The sequence below is a fragment of the Dermatophagoides farinae genome, chromosome 3 (assembly GCF_024713945.1).
Source record: "Dermatophagoides farinae isolate YC_2012a chromosome 3, ASM2471394v1, whole genome shotgun sequence".
Classification (NCBI taxonomy): domain Eukaryota; kingdom Metazoa; phylum Arthropoda; class Arachnida; order Sarcoptiformes; family Pyroglyphidae; genus Dermatophagoides; species Dermatophagoides farinae.
In genome coordinates, this window is record NC_134679.1 from 1428540 (window position 1) to 1453918 (window position 25379).

At 29.2% G+C, this 25379-nt stretch overlaps 4 protein-coding genes across 11 annotated transcripts; 2 read left to right on the forward strand and 2 right to left on the reverse strand.

The window, feature by feature from the left end:
• Window positions 1-40: 40 nt before the first annotated feature.
• Window positions 41-5121, reverse strand: LOC124498468 (uncharacterized). Of its 2 annotated transcripts, XM_047062225.2 has the most exons (5): window positions 2926-3531; window positions 2644-2807; window positions 1819-2009; window positions 1313-1750; window positions 41-1250 (listed from the first exon to the last, which is right to left on the reverse strand). In XM_047062225.2, exons 2-5 carry the CDS (start codon window positions 2780-2782, stop codon window positions 933-935), a joined length of 1086 nt encoding a protein of 361 aa, XP_046918181.1. In that variant the 5' UTR covers window positions 2783-2807; window positions 2926-3531; the 3' UTR covers window positions 41-932. The 2 variants fall into 2 exon arrangements, with proteins under 2 accessions (XP_046918181.1, XP_075585306.1); XM_075729191.1 differs by lacking the exons at window positions 2644-2807; window positions 2926-3531 and adding an exon at window positions 3989-5121.
• Window positions 5122-6967: 1846 nt separating this feature from the next.
• On the forward strand, window positions 6968-12273 carry m-cup (ankyrin repeat protein mann-cup). The gene is made up of 7 exons (XM_047062224.2): window positions 6968-7886; window positions 9092-9679; window positions 9811-10224; window positions 10318-10355; window positions 10428-10514; window positions 10657-10839; window positions 10926-12273. Exons 1-7 carry the CDS (start codon window positions 7805-7807, stop codon window positions 11463-11465), a joined length of 1932 nt encoding a protein of 643 aa, XP_046918180.2. The 5' UTR covers window positions 6968-7804; the 3' UTR covers window positions 11466-12273.
• A 617-nt stretch (window positions 12274-12890) lies between these two features.
• Window positions 12891-22338, forward strand: LOC124498466 (actin-binding LIM protein 1). Of its 7 annotated transcripts, XM_075729187.1 has the most exons (16): window positions 17986-18079; window positions 18189-18234; window positions 18465-18560; window positions 18631-18826; window positions 18903-19015; window positions 19087-19247; window positions 19377-19471; window positions 19551-19686; window positions 19863-19940; window positions 20089-20472; window positions 20536-20833; window positions 20912-21022; window positions 21086-21220; window positions 21288-21325; window positions 21385-21583; window positions 21673-22338. In XM_075729187.1, the coding sequence occupies exons 2-16, from the start codon at window positions 18198-18200 to the stop codon at window positions 21807-21809; spliced, it is 2214 nt and encodes a 737-aa protein (XP_075585302.1). In that variant the 5' UTR covers window positions 17986-18079; window positions 18189-18197; the 3' UTR covers window positions 21810-22338. The 7 variants fall into 7 exon arrangements, with proteins under 7 accessions (XP_075585303.1, XP_075585304.1, XP_075585305.1 ...); XM_075729188.1 differs by lacking the exons at window positions 17986-18079; window positions 18189-18234 and adding an exon at window positions 12891-13780; XM_075729190.1 differs by lacking the exons at window positions 17986-18079; window positions 18189-18234; window positions 19863-19940 and adding exons at window positions 12984-13246; window positions 13340-13780.
• Window positions 21951-24027, reverse strand: LOC124498469 (uncharacterized). Its single transcript, XM_047062226.2, has 3 exons — window positions 23481-24027; window positions 22664-23376; window positions 21951-22581 (listed from the first exon to the last, which is right to left on the reverse strand). Exons 1-3 carry the CDS (start codon window positions 24025-24027, stop codon window positions 22516-22518), a joined length of 1326 nt encoding a protein of 441 aa, XP_046918182.2. The 3' UTR covers window positions 21951-22515.
• Window positions 24028-25379: the final 1352 nt, after the last annotated feature.

Consider the following 25379-nt stretch of genomic DNA (forward strand, 5'->3'; position numbering starts at 1 on the left):
CTTGTCAATCATCATCATTTTTTTCTTATTTTTGAAACACATATTATTATATATTGAATAAATGAAATGTTTTTCTTAAAATTTTTTGGAGTCACACACACACACACACTGTGAATTTTTATTTGAAATCAATTATAAATGAGTGTTATTATATAAGATGTTTTTTTTCTCATTAAAAATAAAATAGCGTTTAAGAATAATATAAAATCAAACAATTGATTGGATGCGCATCTTGTTGTTGATCGCTGCCGAATAAAATGTCGATTTTTTTTTTCTTGTGATGATGGTGAAAAAAAAATTTGTCTATGTGTAATAATAATAATTATTATAATAATAATATAATCCACCGATATAATCGGATGTTGTCATATTCTTTTCTTTATGATAGTAAAGTGTGTGTGTGTGTGTGGGTGTAAGTGAATGTAAATTTTTTTTTTCAATTCAAGATGGGATTCGCTATTCATCATTTCATTGAATTTAGCAGGTGGATTATTTTCATTTGTTTTTTTCATTTTTTTTTTGGTTCTATGGATGAGTTGCTTGGTATTTTCCATAAATTTTTGTTGTTGTTTTTGTTGTTGTTGATGTTGAAATTTTTTACTTGCCGTCCAATTGGTTGGCTGATGGATAGTAAGTTTTTTTTTGTTGTTGTTTTTAAAATTAAGCTAAACGATTCATTAATATATTAGATAATTATGATAGATTATTGTTGTTGGATGTGTTATTTTTTCGATTATGGAATTTTTTCTTGTTTTTGTTGATGTAGATGTGTGTATGGCTTTCGCTTTTTATATGTTAAAATAGGTGATGGTTGGTGGTGGTGGTGACTATTGATGTTATTATTTTTGCTGTTTGTTGTTGTATTTTTGTCATTTATTATATTGAATAAATGATGATGGTGATTTTGACGTTTTCACACCATTTTGAATCGTTTAATTGGATGTTTCACCGGCAGCACCATCGCTACCGTTACCGGAATTATTGGCACCAACATTATCGCCATTATCTTGATTATCATCATTGCCCAATTGTTGTTGGTCTCCCCAGCCTCCGTTGTTTCGTTGGCCAAATTTTCCACGACCACGTCCACGCCCACCGCGGCTTCTGAATCCTCCACGACGACGATTAAAACCATCACCAAAACGTCGATTACCATTATGTCGGAATCCAGATTGTTGTTGGCCATCTTGTTGTTGTTGTTGGTCACCATCCGATTGACCTTCTTGATTTTGTTGGCCATCATTTTTGTTCTGCGTGTCAAACAAAAAAATAATTATTAAATTGTTTTTTAAAATTAATAATAAAAACTAACTTCTTCACCGGCACTTTCGCCGCCTTGATCCATCCTTGGACGACGTGGTCTACGACGGAAAAAACGTTGAATGTATCGGCGTGGTCGACCGCCACCACCAGGTCCACGTCGTGATTCAAATCCAGAGTTTTGATTTTGTTCGAAATTTCCTCCTTCTTGTTGTCCATCATTTATTTGTTGTTGATTGTTGAAACCACCTCGGAAGAAACGGCGACGAAAGTATGGGCGTCCTCGACCACCACGAAATGGCCGTCCACCACCACCACCACCATTTCCTTCAATAAATTGTCCATCACGTGGCGGTCCACGACGGAATCCCCCACTACGACGAAAGCCGCCACGTCCTCGACCACGTGGTGAAAATTTACGATCAGCTGCAAATGGTGAACCTTTTACCGGTGTACCGTTCGGTCCGGTAACATTGGCTGCTTCATTTCCCTATATTATGAAAACAAAAAATGAGTAAACATAAAATCAAAAGTTTTAATAATAATTATTATACAAACTTTTTCGCCTTCAACAATATCGAATTCAACGGTTTCACCATCACCAACACTACGAACAGCTTTGCCTGGATTATTTCGTTTAATTGCCGATTGATGTACAAAAACATCTTCACCTTCTTTATCATTACGTGAAATAAAACCATAGCCATTTTTTACATTGAACCATTTTACTGTTCCAGTGATTCTGGTAGCTAATAAATAAATAACAAATTATTAATCAAAAAAAAAAAATGTCATTATTTATTTCACACATACACACAAATCTTACAACAACAACACCTGAATCAGCAAATCTTTATCCTCCTTACAAATACATCATCATTCACATTGTGTACATGTGTCGCGTTGGCAATAATCATCAAAAATAAATAAAAAATTGTCGAATTGGATAATTTATTTTTTTCACCATAATCTAATAAACGATTGTCAATCGTATGCAATAGCCAATTATTATCAGTATATAATAATCACGATATTTTTTTTTGCCAAAAATTGTTTTTAGGATACAAAATCCAAGTTATAAATTTTTTTTTTTTTTTCATTGTTGGTTTAAGTTTTCAAACCAAGTTGAGAAATGATATGCGGAAGAATTTCAATTCTACGTTTTAAATTCGAATATAGCACAAACCCACACATACACACACACATACACAGGATAGAGATTCTAAATTTAGCCATTCGAATTCTGGCAGCTTAGAATTGTGAACAAAAAAATTTTTCTTTGTTTCACATACTTATAAGATATATATCAAAAGATATAATTCACATTGTGTGCATGTGTTTTTTTTTTGTTATTTGTCGATTTTTTTTCCCATTTAGACTTACCGATAATTTTTTTACCCTGATTTGAATCACCATTTTTACCATTACTATTATCGGCAACAATACCATTCGATGATTGTGGTGAATCATTCAATGATGATGAATTATTATCCAATTGATTTGAACTATCAACTTCAGCCATTGTTTACAAACTTTTGTTGATTTTTCTAATAATAAAAAAAAAAATTCCATTCGATACATATGCACAATGAAAATGAAAAAAGGGAAACAATTAATAAATCAATCAATTACAAAAAAAAACGGTAAAATGTTAAATAAACTAACCTGGGATTTATGATTTGGTAAACGTCGATTATTAAATCGTGTTGTTGTTGTCGTTGTTTAGTCGTATGCCCGGTGTGCAATATTTTTTCCTATTAATTATATGCTGTTGTTTTCGATCCTTTTTTATTTTCTTTTTTTTTTACTGGGGAGATTTGAATCTTTTATAAGTTGTTCTTAAAGATGGAAGAATTAGATGGATGATAATGACGATAATGTTATTATTTTCATTGATCAATACATTCAATCTTCTTTTGTTTTCTATCCTTTTTTTTTGGATGTTTTAAATTAATCTGATGATCTTAATATAGATGTTAATTGTTTGTTGATGTTGCATTTATTTTATTCATTTATACGGTGTCCATATAAAATAAATTCTTGGTGTCGGATGTTTTGGACACATCAATAATACAATACAATACAAACAGACACACACACACACGCGTTGGTGCCAAAGGATCGATAGAGATGTTATGTGATGATGGTTTGGTTTGATTATAATTTTTTTGTGATGGTAATGGCGGATGACTTGATGATGATAATCAAGAAATTCTCTCGTTCTCTCTCCACATTACACAAGCAAACACACACACACACACATTTATTTCGCCGTTCTTTCCACTCGAGGATCTATCTTACTGGCGCTTTCTTTCTTTCTTTCTTTCTATTCATTCATTCATTATATGCACAAAAAATTCTCTTCCTGCTGCTGCAACATCTACCATGTGGCGGCAGCAGCAGCAGCAGCAGCAGTAGCAGTAGTAGTATTTGTTTTAAACGACGCGTATTTGTAATATGTAAAACGCATGCGTATTTTGTTTTCTTCCAGTTATTGTTCGATTCATGGATACGCCTCTCTCTCTCTTTTGATCATCATGAGTAGTGGTATATGCCGGCAAACCCATGGATACTATTCTATTAGTTTTTCTTTATTCAATCAATAGATGTTGCTAGTGTAGTTAAAAAAAATTTTTTAAGTTTTTTTTTCAAAATTATTTTTATTCAATTTTTTTTTATACAAGAGAATCAATTGCAAAATTAGTTGATTTTTTCTGCCGCATTGTACCATTTTTGAATTGTCGTCGGCCATATTTTTTCCGCCGTTTCTGTTGCAATATAAAACGTTTATGTTGTTTTTGTTTAGCGTCATATTTTTCGGCTGTTTTTTGATTTTTCAATGATGATTTTTTTCGTAAACTTAATGCTCTGATCATATTCAGTTGTCTTTCTTTAGATGTTTGATTAATTTTTTGAATCAATTCCGGTGAGAAAAATTGTTCCTCTTCATGTGTTTCATGTAGACGAGCATCATCAGCTTTAAAAAAGAATCCACCAAATGTGATTGATTGATTTGATTTTTTTCGATCTTTCTGTAGCGAATTTGAATCATGAATTTTTATATTAATTTTACCATCATCTTCATCATTTTCACTGGAATCATCATGACGATTTCTGGCTAAAAATTTTGGCAGTTTCGGAGCTTGAATCGGTATTTCTTCATATTCTTTTTGGTCATCGTCTTTATCGTGTTCATTTTGTCCGAAAATCGATGATCCAAATGTAAAATCTTCGGTTTGGCCATCGAATAAATTTTTTAGATTTTGACCAACTTCATAATAGCATTCGTTTTGGTTTTCATTCAATTTTAATTTCTTACAATCGTTGTTTGTTTCAATTTGTTTTTGAAGCTCAATTTTTCGATCAATTTCATCCAGATTTATCGATGAAAGTTTACGTTTTCGAATCGATTCATTCCCAGATTGTTTCAATTCATATTGACTACATTCTTCTTTGGTTGGATCAAATCTTGGAACGAATAATGATGGTTTTGTGGTTGGTTTTGATTTCCATGGTGGATTTAGATTTTTACCGATAACTTTTTCAAGAATGTTTAAATTTTTTTCTTTTTCCACTTCAATCTCGGATTTATTTTGAATTTCATCATCATCATCATCATCTTCAATGAATCTTTCATCGATGTGAAAACGAGAATCATGTGCCAGACGGGATTTTAATTCAATTAATTTCGATGTTTTCTTTTCCGATAATTGTTTGCCATTGAAAATTTTATCTTCAAAATTTAATTCTTCCTCATCCACATCTTGTTCGTCATCATTATCATCGAATAATTTCAATTTATTTGAATTCATTTTTTAATGAAATTTTTCAACAACAAAAAATTCGAAAACAAAACACAAATGCAATGAACATGCATGTTACAAAAATATACAGCTGATTTCTAATCCACGTGACAGAACAAATATTTTCGGGAATATTTTTTTACCCATTTACAATTTCCAAAAATTTTCTCCAAAAAGCCAATTTCTCCACCACTAAGATGATAACTAATTTATAGACCTTGAGTGAACAAAAAAAATCTACAATCAATCAACGAGGGCAATCATTAATGATGACATCAATGATATTGATACAATCCGGGTACATAAACAAAAATTTAATCTAATCAAATTACTCATAAGAAAAAAAAATGAAAAGGCTAAAAAATTTCAATAATGATATTTTTCTGAGAAAAAAAAATTATCATCAAAGGATAAAATCACCATGATCCGTTCATCATTATTGATAGGAGAAATTAAAAACCACCATTCATTCCGATGATGATGACGATTATTCCATGGAATTCAATCAATTTTTTTTTCTGACAACAAAAAGTACATAATTACTACCATTTTTTTTATATATATATTTAGCCATGTTTATTTAGGTAATTTTTGATTATAATTTGAAAAAAAACATTCGCACCGGATACTCGTAGGGGAATAAACATTAAATCATTATCGTCAACGAGATTAATGACGACAATTAAATAGAAAATTACCCAACAACAACAACAACAACAACTGATGATTAAGGACAACGAATGGTCATCATCATCATCATCATCATATGACAATTATCGATCGATTATTATTATTATTAGAAAAAAACTAACAAAAGATTCAAAAAATATTTCGTACATTTTTGTCACAAGGGGATTCATATGATGTGCTTTGTTGTTCGAATCGAATATTCGAATCATTTAGATGCTATTTTTAATTTTTTTTTTCGTGAGTAATAAAAAATCCAGAAAATTCTGAAGGAAAAAATACGTCATTTTTTAACAAAAAAAAAAAAAAAAAAAAATTATCACTGGCATTGTGTGTGTGTATGTGATAATCTTTGGTTTAATGTGAATGATTTAGCAAGAACACACACACACACAGATCTTTGGATTTTTCCCAAAATTGTCATTCATTCATTCCAATCATGCATGACAAGTTTAACAACAACAACAAGGCCAAATACTTTTATTTCAATCTTTTCTGATCTGGAATTTGTTTCGATAAGATGAACACAACGTTTTTAATAATCTTTCTCTCTCTCTCTCTCTTAACTAACTCTGATACACAGCTGATGTTTGATGGATTATGGAAAAAAAATTCATTTGAAAATCACCACCATCATCATCAAGATTTGATCACAACAACAACAAAATAAAGAAAAAAAAAACAAAATTCGAATTATCACCACTATATTACCACTACTACCACAAAAATTAATTTAACCGTATTTAAATAGTTTGTAGTAGCAGCGTTGATAGTAGTAGTAGTAGTAATAGTGGTAGCAGTATTGAAATGAAGTAATTAGCCTCAATTTTTTTTTCGAATACATTTTTTTGTGTGTGTCAGTGTGGTTGATGTATCAAAATACAAAAAAAAAAAAAAATTTTAATTTCAAATTTATAAATCAAATAAGAAAAAAAACTGACTGATGATAATAATGACGATAAAAAATTATTGCCCCCAATTTTTTTTTTGTACTTTTTTTTCAATTTTTTCATTTTTGTTTTTGGATTTCAAATGATGATGATGGCCTCTGGTTGTTGTTGATGATAGTGGTAGAAAACAAACACATGCCACATAGAAAAAAAAAATTGCGTATTTGTTTGCGCGGTATGCCCAAATACATACATATATTGTGTGACACACACACACACACACACAGAGAGAAAGAACTATTCTCTTTTTACACAGCAAAATACAGAAAAAAAAACAAATCATCAGTCAGTCAGTCATATATCAAGCAGTCATACAAGTTTGAAAAAAAATATACAGAAAAGAAGTCATCAAAGCCTGGGCAACAACATACATAAACACAAAAAAAATCTCGTGAGTTGTGTGTTTTGTTTTTTTTGTATTTTGTATTTTGTATTTTGAATGTGTGTGCGTGGAGAAAAATAAAAGTAAAATTTTTTTCTCTTTACATTCTTAATCCATTATTCATCATCATCATACTCATCATCATCATCATCATCATAATCATTATTTGGAAAACTTTCGTTCGTTTCGCTTCTTATTGTGATTCTGGATCTGTGTGGATTCATTGAATTCTTTACTTTTTTCTTCTGTTGAAAATTTAATGCAGTGAAGCATGATTTTTTCTTTTTTTTTGTCTCTGTGTGTATGATATGATCGTGTTTAGTACAAAGAAAAATTCTTCATAACATTTGGATAGGGAAGGAGTCAAATCAATTAATTTCTGATGAAAAAACGGCTATAGAAAAAATTGATTTGAAAAACGACATTTAATGAACAACGACATCGACGACTACGATTGCATTATTTCATCCCACTCGCATCCATAAACAAAAAACATTTGATTTCATTTGTTTGTTTTTGTTTTCATCCATGACAATCTGAACATCTTGCTTTAAAATTAGCAATTCCTCATCATTGTACCTTTCAATTGAAATTTTTTATTTTTTTTTTTACAATATCCAATTCGAACGTCATCAGAATCATTCAAAATTGCTCAATTACCAAATTTACGTTTTCAGCTTGGTTTAGCTGACATATTTGATCTCAGCCAATCATTGGTGAATATGTGGAGTTCACCAAAGCTAGATCATGCTTCACATCTGGATCAATGTTTTGCCGAATTAATTGTCGAATGTCGACAAGCGGGTACGTATATTATTTTTATTTTTATTTTTTTTTGTTTGCTTTTGTATTTACTTTTTTTATCGATTATATTATCCGGTTAATATATGGTCGTAATTATAGACGTAATTCTACTATTTTCAATCATCTATGACGTATATTAATAATTAATAATAGTCAATTAATCGATAAATGAACACCAACAAATTTTTTTTTGTTTGTTTGTTCATGGACATATGAGGCACAGGAAATTTGTTTCTATCACCGTCATCATCATCATATATAATTGTTATATGATCGATGTATTTTAGACTATTGTTGTACATTTGCATTGTATGAGGCGTTATTTTGGTTTTGATTGATTTTTGTTTTGTTCTCTAATTTTTTTTTCTTTTGATCAAATCCTATTATAAATCATTTAATCAATATATAAATCGATACCCTAACACATTTATTTTTAAAACATTGCTACCTTTGACTTTTTATCTTTTTTTTCTCAATGATTATTTATCTATGGTGACATTTTGACATTGAAAATTTTTGTTGTGTATATATATGTGAATTATTGATAAGAAAAGAAAAAAATGTAACAATCGATGAAAAGCAAGTACAATGCTAGCAACAATTCTTGACATGAATAGTTCTTTTCTTTAGAACTATAGTTTACCGTTGAAGGTTTTTTTTTCTTGTTTGTTTTGAAATTTAACTTTGCCAAAAAAAAAAAATTTTTGTTTTGTTTTGTTTTGAGAATTTCATCAGAATATATAAAGACGTCAAAATGTTTTTATTGTTTTGTGTGTGTGTGTGTGTGTTTGTGAATGTATGTGTATGCTGCATTGTAACCACAAATAATCGAGAAAAACAAAGGGAAAAAAAATTTAAAAATATCTTTTTGATGACATTCAAAATAAAAAAGAAAAATTTCATTGAGAAGTTTCTTTTGTCTATGATTAACCTGATGTGTGTTTGTTTGTGTGTATGTGTGTGTGTGTGGTTATATTACGTAATTAATACTATAAATGCAAAGGGAATGTTTGGATTGCAAATAAAAAAAAATTGAATGATTGCCGACTTTCAAGAGAAAGAGAATTTCTAAAGAATTATCAAGGTTTTTTTCGTGTTTTCATTTCTCAACATTTTTTTTGCCTTGGTTCTGTTTTTGTCATTTCATTTTGTTTTTTTTTTGTTATTTATTTTTTAATTTCATTTCATTTTTTGTCTATTAATAGCACCAGGAGCAAGGTTAACGTATTCATTACGTAATCGTCTGGAAAAATTGACACTTGATGAACGGAAACGTATTGTAAATCGTTTATATGAAGGATGTTCATCATTGTTTATGGCATGTAAACGCGGAAATGTTGACATTGTTGATTATTTAATTGAACAATGTGGTGCCGATATCGAATTAAAAGGTATATATGAAGTACATGATGATCGTTCAGTACATTTGGTCACACCATTATGGAGTGCAGCTGTTGCTGGAAAAATTGAAGTAGTCAAATGTCTTGTCAAACATGGTGCCAATGTGAATAGCCTTTCAGATACTGGTTCAACACCGGTACGTTCAGCTTGTTTTATGACCAATTTAGAGGTGGTAAAATTTCTAACGGAAAATGGAGCCAATATTTGTAAACCTAATTATAATGGTGGTACATGTCTGATTAATTCTGTACAAAGTGTACCATTATGTGAATATTTGCTCAAAAATGGTGCCGATGTTAATGCACAGGATATACAGCTAAAAACTGCATTACATTATGCTATACAGGAACATAGAATTGAAACGACAATTTTATTATTGGAACATGGTGCAGGTAAGTCCATTGACATTGATTATTCTATTAATCATTAATGAAATTCGATTTCCGGACTTTTTATTACAAATTTTTTCTTTCTATTTGTCTATTTTTATGTTATGTTATGGAAACGAAAACGAAAAAAAAAGATCCATTCAAACCAAATCGCTATGGTGATGATGCATTACAAACAGCATGTCTGAAAGGCGCTCATCCAATATTTGTTTATCTTGTCGAAACATTAAATTATAGCCGTAAACGATTAGCCGAAGCATATGAACTATTAGGTTCAACATTTCTTGATGAACATTTTGATCTGAATTTAACGATAAAATATTGGAAACAAGCATTAGAAATACGTAATGAAGATCCGGAAAATATAATCAAGAAAAATATTCTACCACCGAATGCGGCATTTATGAATGCAAAAGAATTTCAAACAATAGATGAATTGAATCAAATTGCCAATGATTTGGATGCAATGCGTATGCAATCATTAATTATTAGTGAACGTATACTTGGATCAACACATAAAGAGATGATTTATAGGCTTATGTATCGAGGTATTATTGAAATTGTGATAATTGATTTGTTTATTGATTGATAATTACAAATGGTATTTTCTTTGAATTTTTTTTTTTTTTTGGTTTTCTTAGGCGCCGCTTATGCCGATGGACATCAATATCAGCGTTGTGTAAATATTTTTTTCCTGATTATTGAATTATAACATTTCTAATATCGATTTTCGTTTCTCGTTTTCATATAGATTTCTCTTTGGAAATATGCATTCATTTTACGAATACAAAAAGATACATTACTACATATTGAAGCTGCTTTTGCTGCTCATGCCTTGGTATGTGTTTTTTTTTTGCTATTGAATTTTGTTTGTTTTTGTCATTTTTCTTGGAAATTGAACATTTTTTTTTCAAAAAAAAAAAATTTTCTCTTTTTTTAATCTCCGAACAACCAACCAAACAAAACTATCCAATTTATAGATAAGACTTTTTCTCGATTTAAATGATAAGCTCAATATTGGTTTGATTCGAGATGAACTACGATATCAAGATGTTTATGAAACAATCGAATTGATTGTTGGTCAATTATCATCATGTAAAGAATTGTTACGAATACGTCCAGTGTTTAAAAAACATCAGGAAAATTTTGATAAAATTTTAAAGGTATGTATATTGATTGATTTTTTTTCCGTCATTGATTTTCAATAATTCTTTTTTTTTGTTGTTGTTCCTCATCATTTTTTTTATAGATATTGACATATCTGATTTATATATTGGATGCAAATAGTAAAACAAAAGAACAGGAAAATCAAACATTTTCATTATTATGTCGAATAAATAGGATCAATCCAACCAATAGTAATGGTGATAGTTTATTACATTTGGTTGTAAGCAAAACAAACATACTCAAAACAAATGTGAATGGCCATGAAGAAACATATTCATCTGTGTTTCCTGATCTACATATATGTCATTTATTATTAAAAGCTGGCTATAATGTTGATATAATCAACAGCAGTTGGGAAACACCATTACATATTGCGTCATTGCATCAGAATTTTAATGAAAAAATTGTTAAATTATTATTGAAAAAAGGTGCACATATTGATCAAAAAGATATTACTGGTAATCAACCGATAAAACGATTATCAGCTATAAATAAATGTGAAATTAATCTAATGCGTTATACAACATTAAAATGTTTGGTTGCCTGTAAAATACAGAGCTTTAATCTTCGTTATGTTGGCATCGTTCCTAAAGATATTGAATCGTTCATTGATCTTCATTGATTGACTAATTAATTGCATTCATTGCATTGTGACGACAACAACAAAAATTAATCATAATCATCACTTCATATTTATAATAGCAATCATGTTTTGTATAAATGCATAAAAAAATGCTTAAAATGAACTGAAACAAAAATATGCTCATCATCAATGTTGTATGATCAATATATGAACATTCGAACATCACTTGAAATGATTGAAATCAATTGATTTCTTGTTATCATTTTAAATAAACACATCAACGAAGAATAAGAAGAAAAAAGAAGAAAAATGATGGTGATGATAAAATAAATGGACTATATATCTTAGTATTATTATTGGACTAACAATTTTGAACGTTGAATGAAAAACTCGTAATGTTTATTATTATTGCACTGAGAAAATTTCGAATTTTGAAGTATTTTCGTTTTTTTTTCATCACAATTTTTTTTCACTTTCTTCGTTTGTGTGATTATCATCTTTTTTTTGTTGTTGTTTTTTTTTCTTTTGTTCATTTCTAATTTCTTTGTTCATTTAATTGATTGATTAGGACATTGTCTAAATATTTTATCATCAAATAATTATTATCATTTGACAAACACATATATTATAACACATTATACAGACATACTTTTTTTGTGTGTGCAACAAATTTCTATGTACATAACATTTCATGATGACCATAAAATATTGGAAAAAAACATTCAAAACAACAACCAGGATAATCAGGATTTATAAACTTATCATCATTAATTACAGTTATAATAATTTTTTTTTTGTGTTTAAAAATTTTTGAATAAAAATTCTGATTTTGTCAAAAAAAAAAAAATTCTTGGATTCTTTCGTTTTGGCGCTTCTAATTGTTGTTGTTGTAGTGGCAAAGTTTTCAATTATATATACAAACCAGAAAAAAAAGAAAGAAAAACAAATGCTCCACCTTTTTTCTCAACATTGAATTAATTTCTTTTTTTTCTTCAATTTTGGCCTGTTTATATATTATCAATTCAATTCAAGAAAAAAGAGAAGGAAAAGAAAAAAATTTGATTATCCACAATGTTTTTTTTCCTTTTCTTTTTATATAAAAAAAAAATTTTTTTGAATGATATACAGAGAGGATGGTTGCTGCTGCTGTTGTTGTTGTAGGTGGATGATTACAGTATCCTGAATATCTTGACAAGCTATATATGCGTGTATGTGTGTGTGTTTGTTTGGGCGGTACAATAGTGTGTGTGTGTGTGATGCATTTTTTCTGGTTTTCATGTTATCCAAATTTTTATCATTTTTTTTTTGTATTTTTATATATGCGTTTACCGCTGCTTATACTCCGTTAATTTTTATACATATAAATCACCAGGAAAAAAAAGACTAACTTTTTGTGTTTGTGTATGGATTCTAACATTTTTTTTGCTGCTGCTGCTTCTTTGACGTTTTGGGTTTTTTTTTGTCATATCTTTAGGTTATGCTTCTTCTTTGGTTTTTTTACACACGCAAACACACACATGCACGCAAACATCGTCGATTCATTTAACCATTCAATGTGGATTTTGCCGTATCTTGTTGTTGTTGTTGTTGTTGTATATGCGGACGTTCGTGTGTATACCGTTCGAATTTGTTTCGGTTTTTTTTATTCTTCTTCACAGCTGCAAAAAAAAACAAAAATTCTTTATTCTGTATATATGTGTGTGTTGTGATTCCATTACCATTCATTTCGATTCCATAATAATAACAAGAATTATAAATTTTCTAGTCTCATATCATCATTTCATTCAAAATTTCTGGATCTTTTCTGTGTGTGTGTGTATGTGGAATTCTTTTATTTTGTAAATACGGTTAAACTTTTTTGTTGTTGTTGTTATTATACACTTTTTTTGCTTCTGCTCGTTTGTATATTGCAGTTGTTGTTTCCGAAAATCATTGTTTTGTATATAATCGACCCGAATTCACCTGCACATCTAACGGCGACATTTACCGGTTTTTTTCTGTTTGTTTGTGTTTTGTGTTTTCGTTCCATCATCAGCGTCTTTATTTTCTGTTTTTATTTCCTGTTTTTTTTGTTTTTTTTTTTTTTGGTGATCGATTTGAATATCAAATGAATTTATTGATCATCAATATGAAAAGGACAAATTAAAGAAAAAAATTCTAATGGTGCCTAATATTGTTGATAACTGGCAAAAATTTCTTCAATCAATCAATTAGTCATTCTTTGATGTATTATGATTATGCAGTTGAAAAAAATATTCGAAGATCAGTGAGAAAAAAAGATACTTGAATTGAAATTCCATTACTGAATTCAGCAACTAAAAAAAAAAAAATAAAATAACCACCACTAATAATGGGTAAGTTTAATTTTGGTTTTTTTTTATTATACACAACCTATACAATGACAATTTTAATGACCACTTACACAAAAGGAAATTGAAGAAAAAACAAAACAAAACAAAAAATGAGGACATTCTTTTTGGACAATTTTCTTTTTGTCATTTTTAGCCATCTTGTCAGATATTCACTGTTGTTGTTGTTGTTGTTGTTATTTTTCCTATTTGTTTGTTTTGTCCTGTCATATACTACCACCACCACCACCACACATTACTAATCATAATCGCTAAGAACAACATTTTTTTTCTGGAACATTCAAGTGTCGCATATATATAAAAAAAGTTTTTTTTAATTTTTTTTTTCGTTGTTTGTTGGGTGAGAGTGGAATGCGAAAAAAAAATGAAACACCTATCTATATGGGGAAAAACACACCGTCAATTATCAATGAAAATCCATTTGAATGTCACAGACAACAAAGACAAATAAACAAAAAAAAAATCAATCAACCAAATCAATTGTTATTATTGTCATAAATCGATAATTTAATTACATTCTTTCGTTTCTTTAACATTGTCTTCACTTGTTGACTGTTTGATGATTATATTTTTCTCAATTCAATTCCATTTAATCGATAAATGATGTTTGCAAATGCTTTATTATTCTATTTGTAGATTTGTTGATGCAAAATATTTTCGTTATAATATGGAATGTTGATGAACGATGATGACGAAATGACGCATCAAAAAAAAAGGACAAAAAATGATTACATTTTTTAAGGTTATCGTACCTTTTTCAAAAATAAATTAAATTTAAATTTGAATTTGAAATTAAAAAAAAACAAGCATTTTTTGCAATAATAATTTCAAGTGAATCATTATCATCATTATCTGTGCTATATGATGATGATGATGATGATAATGATTAATTTTTTTTTTTAAAGAAAAACAAAAATTTTAATGGATCGATCCATAAATTCGAACGTTTTTTTTTCTTGAAAAACACTTGAACGTCATTTGTGTGTGCGTGTGTGTTGCCCCATCATTTTGTTTTCCGAAATGAAAAACAAATTATTATTATTTCATCATGAATCATCATTATGATCAACAAACGGAAATTTGCAACATCATCATCATCATTATCATCAACAACAACAACAACCATAAATACTAAGATCATAAAAGATGGTTCGGTTCAAAGACACAATGATGATGATGATGATGATGATGATTGTCGAGCCTCTCCAAATCGTAAGAAAAGAAAATTTTCTTAGATGATGATGATGATCAGAATATTTGTCAAGTGTTTGCTGGTTTGTTTGTTTGTTTTTCTCACCTTATCTACAAATAGACCAGCAGAAAAAAAACAAAATTGACATTTTCAATGATACATTTGTTGCAATGTGCAATGATTGATGATAATAATAAATATTTTTGGTCGAATCATAAGGTTTTTTTTTGTCTGAATTTGGCCATATTTTTTTTGCACCATTCATTCATTGATGATTTATTGATTGACTGATTGATTGATTAATTAATTAATTAATCTAATAGCATTCATTAGAATATATATATAATTTTCTTCAAATGATGACCTTGGCTAATGTTGTTGTTGATTATCATTTCTATTTTCTAGTGAAAAAAACCCAACATGAACACAAACCATCATTTTTAAATCAATCAAAACTAATAGTTATCGATAACCATCATATATGAGAAATACACAATGAAAAATCATGTTTTCAGTATATCCAAGTAATTTACTTTAGGCATTTTACCGACAATAATAATTATGATCATGATGATCATGATGGTGATGATTTATAAAGATTAATGATTAGAAACATATCATCATCATCATCATAGATTATTAATGCTGGCAACGATGATAAAATCAATCAATGAACAAATCGATATCTTGAAAAAAAAATATCAACAATCAACTTGTTATATTTGAGGGCGGCTATGTCGACCTAAAATCATTACCGGCAAAGTGTTTTTAGTCTAGTGATGATAATGATGATGATTATATATAGATAAAATAATCGGAAATCAAAAAAAAAAATATACCGAAAAAGCGGAAATATTAAATCCAACAACAACAACAACAACAAACGAATTTCATTCTAGAAAGTATAATTTGATGATGATAATAATTACAATTTTTTTTTTCTCTTTCTTTCATTTCAATTTCAATTGTCATTTACATTCAATTGATGATGATTTTTTGTTGTTGTTGTTGTTGTTGTTGTTGTTGATTTTCAAACTTTTTTTTCTTTTTTCGAACATGTATGTCTTTGCAACTTTATCATTATCATCGTCATCAACATAGACACACACACACACTTATTATCGTTGTCGTGAGGCGTTGGCTGTCAAAAAAAAAACAAGATCAAGTCTTGAAAATTTTTCATTCATTAAAGCCAACAACGATCGAACGAAAAGAACTTTATTGTCGCCATCATCATTTTTATTCTAATCACATTCATACACATACACTATACACATTTGTTGCATATTTATATATTTCATTTCATACTATAAATGTCTGAATGATTGTTGAACATTATCATCATTATCATCATCATCATTTGAATTTTCATTCATACAAACAAAAATGAATCTAATATAAAATGCTACTGTTTTGTTTTGTTTGTTTGTTTTCTTCAAAAACCAATGAGATAGAGATGGATAAAAATGAATGAGATTTCATGGTAAAATCATGATGATCATCATCATGATAATGGATGTGTCTGGATGTACATTAAAAATCATATGAATGAATGAATGAATGAATAAAGAATTACCGAATTAACGCTTTGTAAATTGAAATTGCCGCATGTAGAGAGTGAGAAAAACGATAACAGTTGCCAAAAAAGCCGTGTGTGTGTTTTTTTTTGCCAAGTAAAAAAAAATGAATCGCAAACAAAATTTATTAGTTTGCCTGTGTGTGTGTGTTTGTTTTATACACATTGACGTCCATGATACGAATTTTTAAAAAAAATATCCCTTGGTGGTGGTGGCGGTGGTGGTTGTGATGATGATTCGTAATGCTGCTGCAGTATATATGATGATGATGATGATGTTTTATGTTTATGATATTTGTACACACACACATCATAAAATATGACGTAATTTATTTTTAACTTTTCTCCCTCCCTCTCTCGTCATCATTATTATTATTTTTTTTTGTTTCATTTGACAACAACAACAACAACAACAACAACATAACGAACACAAAAGCATCACAGATGTGAGTGTATAATAACGGTTGTTTAATTCCATTTTTTTTTTTTTTTGCTTGATGATCATCGTGATGATGATCTTGTAACATCCATATCAAGCAAAAAAAAAAAAAAAAATGAAGGGTGTGTATCCTATACATATGAAAATGATGATGACATGTCACATATCCAGTGTGTGTGTGTGTGTGTGTTTACAGGGTAATAAACTTTCTTTGTCAAAAATTTTTGTTTTCTGGTTTAGTTTTAGTAAAATCAAGCCAATTCTATATATTCTCGGCGATCCGTGAATTTCGTGACCAATTTTTTTATTTACTTGTTTGTCAAAATCTCTATTTTCGTATTTTTTTTTTCATTCAATTTCCATGTAAAAAAATTCATTTTTTTTTGTCATTCGATATAAGCACTGATTTTTTTCCATTTTTTTTTTTTTTTTGATCATCAAAGATTAATTTTCCTTTTTTCAATTTTGTTGTTGTCTTCATTTTCCGTTCATTATTCATAAACGAGATAACAAGAAAAGAGAGAGAGAGAGAAAAAAAAATCAATCAATCATTATCGATAATTTATTGTCAACCAGAAAAAAAATATACAAAGAGAAAGAAATATGGTGTATTGGTGTTAAACATTTGTATCTATGTCACCATATATATCGATACTTTTTTACATGATTGAATTTTTTTTTTTTTTTTTGGTAATTTTGGTAATTTTCCACACATATGAAATGAACTATACTATTGGGCGCCATATTCATATTTACGCCCAATTATTACGAGTAGCATATTGTTTATGTTTTTTCATCAACTAGAAAATCATTGTTTCGTTCTATCTTTGTGTTCATTGTGTGTAGGAGGAGTATTGAAATCAAACAATAGAGAAATTTGATTCGATTCGATGACGATATACATAATAACATAATAATAATCCTTGAATGATATTGTCAATGATGATATTGGAAATTACAAGCTGAATATATTACATTGAAAAGGTGTGTGTGTGTGTGTGTGTGTGTGTTTTCATTCATGTATGTAGGGTTGTATGGCTAGGATTAATTTTCATAATTTCTTGGATATATATTCATGTTCGTATATAATTAATTAATTAATTAGAAAAAAAAGTAGTATTAGTATAGTAGTTTTTTGGAAAAGAGGTTAATTTACATTTCATTGTCTTTCTAATAAATTGAACAGTGGTGACATATGGCGAATGATTCACAATTTGACAATCAACAAGTGTGTGAGTTTGATTAAAGTTTTTTTTTTCTCTCTTTAAAAATTTTTTTCGTTTGTTTGCCATTTTTTATTAATTAATATCACAAACAAATACACACACAGACAGACACACATGAATGATGACATTGTTAATATCATCATCAATGTTATATTATGATCATATTGATTTAAATAAATATCCATTAATTAATCTTTTTTCTGGCCTTCATCATCATCATCAAAATAATCGAATAGGCAAAGTATTATGTGAAGCATGTCTGAAAAAATGTTCCGGCAATGTACTACGTGTTGGTAAAGTTTATTTTCATATTGCCTGTTTTAAATGTCATGGTTAGTATTTATAATCAGAAGATGGTTTGAATTTTTCATTTCAATTTTCAATTTTTTTTCCTGTTATTAGAATGTGGTGTTTCATTATCGAAAGGTGGATTTTTTACTCATTCAATTAATAATAATTCAAATTATTATTGTACAAAATGTTATCAAAATTCATTCGGTACAAAATGTGCTGCTTGTAATGAATTTGTTGAAGGTGAAGTAATCAGTGCACTTGGTAATACTTATCATCAACAATGTTTCCGTTGTAATCGATGCAGGTAAGTTAATTGATTTATATATTATGATTATGATTACATGGTCAATCGTTAATCATGTTTCACATTCATTTTTCAGGCAACCATTTCCAAGTGGTGAAAAAGTAACCTGGACTGGAAAGGAATGTCTATGCACGAAATGCATACAAATACCAACGGTTTCCACACCGAATAATGATGGACTTGTGCCAAGTATAATAATTTATTTATTTATCGATTTACAATTTTCGTCTCATTTATTGTCATCCATTCATTCATGATAGTTTGTCATTCATGTAATAATGAAATATCCGATGGTCAAGCATTAATTGCATTGGATAAACATTGGCATATTTCCTGTTTCAAATGCGATACTTGTGGTTGTATTCTACATGGTGAATATCTAAGCAAAGATGGAAAAGTTTATTGTGAAAAAGATTATCAGGTAAGTGTGTTGTATATATGGATTTAATTAGTTTCTCTTCAAAAAAAAACACAAAAAACAATTTGATACAATTTCCTGATCACGATTTCATGATCTCAATTTATATTTGTCTTAATGTTCCTCATATAGAAACAATTTGGCATTAAATGTCATCATTGTGAACGTTATATAACGGGTAAAGTTTTACAAGCTGGTGATAATCATTTTCATCCTACTTGTGCACGGTTAGTATTAGTAGTACTAGTCCTCCCACCAGCAGTTGATCCTGAATAATAATATCGTTTTTTTTTGCTGACAAAACAGATGCATCAAATGTGGTGATGTATTTAGCGATGGTGAAGAAATGTACATACAAGGTGCTGCCATTTGGCATCCAAGATGTGGACCAGGACCTGGTGAAAAAATGCCTGATGATTTACCAACACCAATTGATCATCAGGTATGAATTTTGTTCATTTTATCGCTGTGTTTGCATAAAATAATTTTATTTTATTTTTTTCCCATATTATTTTGCATGTTGGATTGCTTGATATTTTGTTTTGTTTTGTATATCATGCTTATTTTGAATTTTGATAAAACACCCACCCACCATCGCTGAAAAATTATTTTTCATAGTATTTTCGACCCGATTCACCAAGCATGACTAGTTCCTTATCTCGTTCGATTAGTCCATTTGGAAATTATGGTGAACAGGTTTGTTTTTGCTTATTTTGTTTTTCTTTGAAATATTTTTTTTCCATGAAGCTAAGCTTAATTTTCAATTTATGATCTGAATATATTATGTAATGATGATCTGAATATATTAATTCATCACTGTTTTTCTTTCTGTATAATCTTATAGCTAAGTGAATCAAGTCCATATTTGGATAAGAATACAACATGGACAAGCGATATGAGCCGTTATTATACATACAGTTATCTAACAGCTGAACCAACACTTGGTTATTTACGGAAACCGGTTGAACCACGTGCACCTAAATCACCACAATTCCATAGGCCACCTGATTATCAACAATATCATCATCGCACCAGAACACAGAGTAGATCTCCAAAACAAGGAATGCGTGCTATGGTTGACCAATTACAGGCAACAAATTCATTGAGACCAAAATCACCATCCATGAATAATGAAGAGCCAATTGAATTGTCTCATTATCCAAGTGCACAGAAACCAAATCCAAATGATGTTCCCACAATCGAACGGGATGATTTTCCAGCACCACCGGTATGTTATATAATAGCAAAGTGACTTGAAATAATCTCCATGGATTTTATCTTTCAATTATAGTTTCCTTATGCCGATCCAAATCTCAAAAAATGGTATAGTTCCAGAGATGATCTTGAAGAAGAATTTGTTGCAAAAGAACGTGAAGATAATTATGTTAATCCACAGCTAAAGAAAGAAGAAGAAGAATTGTCGAAAATAGCTACAGGAATTGGTAAAGTTTTCTTAAAAACGGTTAAAGAACGTGAAAAAATTATGGCACATCGTAGAGCTAATCTAGATCCACGTAATGCATCACGTACACCATCAGCCAAAACGGAAATTCTTGCCCGATTACGTTATGATAATCCGGTCAATGCTTGTATGTCTTTTTGTTTTGACAAATAATCGATAATCGATTAATTTATTAATTTGATTTGATTGATCATTTATCGTTTAGCTCCATCTCGTGACATTGATCGACCAAAACCATGGGAAGAAGATGAATATGAACGTTATTTTTATCGTAATTCTCGAATGACTCGAAGTCAACCATATATTAATTATAATGGTATATAAATGATCATTAAAATTTATCAAAAATATAAAATTTTTTTTCACACATGTCAAATAGTCGTATCTTCTCTACGAAATACACCTAAGCCTGGTTATAGCCTTAAACACCGTGAAAATGGTGTTGAATCACCATTTACGGAAAAATATTTGGAAAAAACTCAAAGTGCCGAATTTGGTAGCAAAAGATCAGATGGTAAGTGATTATATTGTGAATATTTTTTTTTATTTGGATATGAATTGAATAAATTTTAATTCTATAGTTTCGGCAATGTCTGATCATCAGAATCGTTATTATATGGTAAGTGATTGGAGTAAAGTACAATTTCTAAACCATAACCATTTTATTGATAATCATAGAATCATAGTGCAAGTGGTACATTTCGAACGACTCCATATTCCGAAGGATTTGGAACGTATCATGGATTCACTACTGGTTCTTATAGTCCACATTTTCGTCGTTCAATGCCAAATGTCAATCTACAACATATGAGCAATGAACCACCAAGACAATATCCGTACCATTTGTTAATGATTACGAATTATCGATTACCACCAGGTAACAAAAAAAAAAATCTCAAACAAATTCTTTCAATCATTGATCATTTATTTATTTATTTATTTATTCATTTTTTTTATTGACAAAAGATGTTGATCGCTGTCATCTTGAACGACATCTGGAAAATGGAGAATTTGAACGAATTTTTGCTATGAATCGAATGGATTTTTATCGTTTACCTGAATGGAAAAGAAATGAGCTTAAAAAACGAGTCAAACTTTTTTAAATTAACAACCAAAACCAAGTGACAAATAACAGAAAAATAAAATAAATAATCTAATACAACGACTAATAGAAATCATCGATTACTACTACTCAAGTGCACACACACACACATACACACCCACAAACACCCACTGCCCAATTATTTTTTAGAAAAAAAAATTATATTTTATTAATTAGTTACACTGATTATCAACACACAGACAGAGACACACACAAAGACTTATATAATTATGTTATATCTGGATTTTTATAACAATACAACATTCTAATTTGTCAGATAATAATGATCATTAGAAACAAAACAAACAAAAGTCACTATAAAAATGTGATAAAAAAAAGAAAAAAATTGTTTTTTTTTCTTCGTTATTCGAGAAAAGTGGTGTTTGTAATCTGTAAACAAATTTTTTTTTGTTTTCTAGTCTTGATTGATAATTGATTTGATAATGACGATGATGATGATGATGATGATGATAATGATTTCATGTTGTGAATTTTGCAGCGGAAATAAATACTATTATTATTATTATTGAGATCCACGTAATTCTTTTTGATGAAAAACAAGAGTAAAAACAAATCAATTTTAGTGATCCAAAAAATTTTTTTCTTGGTAAAAAAAAATTCCTCATAATTTTTTTGATGAAAATAGAAATATAGTTTAAATGATTTGTCGTGCGTGAATGTGTGTGTAGGTGTGTTAATTGAATTTATCAACCTTTTAGCATGTATTCTTTGGGTAGAATGAATATGAATAGACCAAAATAGTTGAGCATTAACTAGAATTGAAAAATTTAGAATATTAACAATCACAATCATCATCAAAAAACATTTTGGTTTGACGGAAATGATGTAACTTACACTAAATATCATTCGATAAGTAATAGTGCCAATGTTTGCAATTGAATAGCCATAATATGGTTCAGTAGTTAAACGTTCAAAGAAATGATCATATTTAATTTTCAATGATAATGGACGACGAATACCATGTATAATGGATAGAAGATTTCGTTGTGGTCGATGTAATAATTTACTTTGATTGGCAATAAAATATAATGGAAATAATAAGAAATCTTCAAAAAAAATGATCAAACTGATCAATAATTTGTCGTACCAAAATCCTAATTGATTCCATAATGCCGATACACCCAATAAATGTGATGGAAAAAATAGCATAAGTATTCGAAACAATAGATTACTGAATATTTCACGTGAAGAATGATGTATATATTGACAAATACGATTATGTTCGATCAATAGCTGCATAAGTGTTATCTGTTCAGATAGATTGAATGATGAACGATATATACCATTTACAATTGGATGATTAATTGAATGACTTTGAATAGCTATTAAACGTAATGATGAATTTATTTTTTTCAATACATGTATCTGATAAATGGTGGTGATCGATATCATCATAACAAGTGTTAATGCATTATGTAAAATGATTGCAAAATGTATTGTCAAAAATAAAATATCAATCCATATGAATAGATGAGCTATTAATCGATAGTTGAATATTTTCATTAATGAAATATAATAATAGGGAAAGAAGAACATGAGAAAAAGTGCTATGGTTGGTTAAAATGGCCAAAAAAAAAAAAATTTAGAGAAAAAAAAATTATTAAAATTTGTAAAAATGTAATAAAAAATATACAATATAAATAAATCTTACCAAAACTAATGTAACTTGAAAAACATAATTGTTCGATAAAATAATTGAGTATCATTAATAATGATCTGGATTCATTTGTAATATTCGGTACTGTATCTAGTTTATATTGTTCAAGTTTTTTTTGATCCACATATTTAAAATTCATATAGTAATCTAATTTAGCCATTTGTAAACAATACCATTGACATAATTCATTGGATATGAATCTTTTATATAGTCGATTATTATTAACCGTTGTGGCTGTATTTGTTTTACTATTTTTCAATAATAATGTTTCTTTTTCTTTTTCCGTTATCATACATTGTTCACATTGATCAAGATTTTTCACAGATAATTCATATGGTAATTGAAATGTGATTGTATTGATTGGTGAAAAGCAAAGTTTTATTTCAGATTCAACACCGAATAATAGTGCACATAATAAAATGATTGAATAACGTTGAAATAAATGTGGATGATCATAAATGAAAAAATTAAACAATGGATCATATTGCCAGATGTTATATACATTTGTATAATAACTGATCATACAGATGATTATACGCATTATTGTTATCATAAATAATACAATTATTAATCGATGTTTTAATCGATACTTGTAAGTATCATGTTCATCAATTATTTCTTTCAATCTATTCATATAAATATATCGATATCGAAAATTAATAAAATTTTTGATCATTTTTTAACAAATCTAATAGATCCTATGATCTGAAAATTCTGGCCAGAAAAATGAAAATAGAAAAAAGTATTTCGAACTGAACATATCTAACATGGATCAGAGAATATTCTTTTCTCGAAAAAAATAAACTCATTTTATTTCGTGATAAAAATTATTTATTAATTCATGAATTTGTTTTTTTTTTGTTGTTGTTGTTGTTGTTGTCGAATGCAGCAATATATTTGTTTCAACATTCGTAATGTGAATAAATTCGATCTATAGACATGTGGCTGGCTAGATGGATATCATTTGTTAAACCAAAAACAATCGAAAAAGAAACAAACAAGTCTTCAATAGATCACTCGGTGAAATTTTTTGTTGGTGAATTTCAATGAATTTTTGTTTTTTTAGTGGAGAATTTGGAGGTTATGAAGAAAAAAAAATATATTTTTATATATAAAACGATTCTTCTTTCGTGATTATAAATTCCATTCCAAATTTAAGAATTTTTTTTCTTTCGAATTCATAAATGTGTGTGCGAGAGAGAGAGAGAGAGAGAGAGAGAGAGAGAGAGAGAGAGAGAGAGAGAGAGAGAGAGAGAGAGAGAGAGAGAGAGAGAGAGAGAGAGAGAGAGAGAGAGAGAGAGAGAGAGAGAGAGTTCAATTCGATATATGCGTATGCTCATTTGAATTGATTTTATAATTACTTGATGATTCAATATTCCAGTGCAAAGATATTTTTTGCCATATTTATTCCACCGGAATAATCGGAAAAAAATGAAAGAAAAAATTCTACTGAACAATATAATATTTTGGATCGATAATAGTGGTTTTTTTTCAGTTTTTTTTCATGGTCATTCATTAGGAAAAAAATTCATATGTATGAAAAAGAATTATTTCATTCAATCGGAAAAAAAGGAAAATCTTTGAAGATTTTTAATGCATTATTTTCTATACCAGCCCGAGAACAGGCGCTTCGCGCCTGTCCTGGTCTGGCCCTGCGGGGCTGACTTCTTGACGGTCAATATAACTGGATACCCGCAGGTGGGGACGGCTGCGCCGCCCCCCTACTTGGCATCCAGTCAAAGGTGTCAATTTTAACGCTTCGTGCCTGACGGTGGGTTTCTATGCACGGCGTGTTGCTTCCGGCCTTCGGTTTGGTACCGCAGGGTCAGCCATCACTTGTGCATTGCACCTGATACCGTTGAAAAAGTTGCGTACACCGAACAGCATAATTAT

What these genes read in the sequence shown, in the direction of transcription:
- LOC124498468 (XM_075729191.1), bottom strand. Translation starts at nt 5,072, where the DNA reads ATGAATTCAAATAAATTGAAATTATTCGATGATAATGATGACGAACAA. An exon ending in CCGACGACAATTCAAAAATG is followed by an intron (nt 2,010 to 3,988) that starts GTACAATGCGGC and finishes TTTATTTATTAG; the next exon opens with CTACCAGAATCACTGGAACA. An exon ending in ATATTGTTGAAGGCGAAAAA is followed by an intron (nt 1,751 to 1,818) that starts GTTTGTATAATA and finishes TTCATAATATAG; the next exon opens with GGAAATGAAGCAGCCAATGT.
- m-cup (XM_047062224.2), top strand. Translation starts at nt 7,805, where the DNA reads ATGTGGAGTTCACCAAAGCTAGATCATGCTTCACATCTGGATCAATGT. An exon ending in CTTTTGCTGCTCATGCCTTG is followed by an intron (nt 10,515 to 10,656) that starts GTATGTGTTTTT and finishes TCCAATTTATAG; the next exon opens with ATAAGACTTTTTCTCGATTT. An exon ending in ATTTTGATAAAATTTTAAAG is followed by an intron (nt 10,840 to 10,925) that starts GTATGTATATTG and finishes TTTTTTTTATAG; the next exon opens with ATATTGACATATCTGATTTA.
- LOC124498466 (XM_075729185.1), top strand. Translation starts at nt 18,347, where the DNA reads ATGATGACATTGTTAATATCATCATCAATGTTATATTATGATCATATT. An exon ending in ATTGTGAAAAAGATTATCAG is followed by an intron (nt 19,248 to 19,376) that starts GTAAGTGTGTTG and finishes TTCCTCATATAG; the next exon opens with AAACAATTTGGCATTAAATG. An exon ending in TGGTAGCAAAAGATCAGATG is followed by an intron (nt 21,221 to 21,287) that starts GTAAGTGATTAT and finishes TTAATTCTATAG; the next exon opens with TTTCGGCAATGTCTGATCAT.
- LOC124498469 (XM_047062226.2), bottom strand. Translation starts at nt 24,027, where the DNA reads ATGCGTATAATCATCTGTATGATCAGTTATTATACAAATGTATATAAC. An exon ending in TTCAAGTTACATTAGTTTTG is followed by an intron (nt 23,377 to 23,480) that starts GTAAGATTTATT and finishes AACCAACCATAG; the next exon opens with CACTTTTTCTCATGTTCTTC. An exon ending in CTTATCGAATGATATTTAGT is followed by an intron (nt 22,582 to 22,663) that starts GTAAGTTACATC and finishes TTTCAATTCTAG; the next exon opens with TTAATGCTCAACTATTTTGG.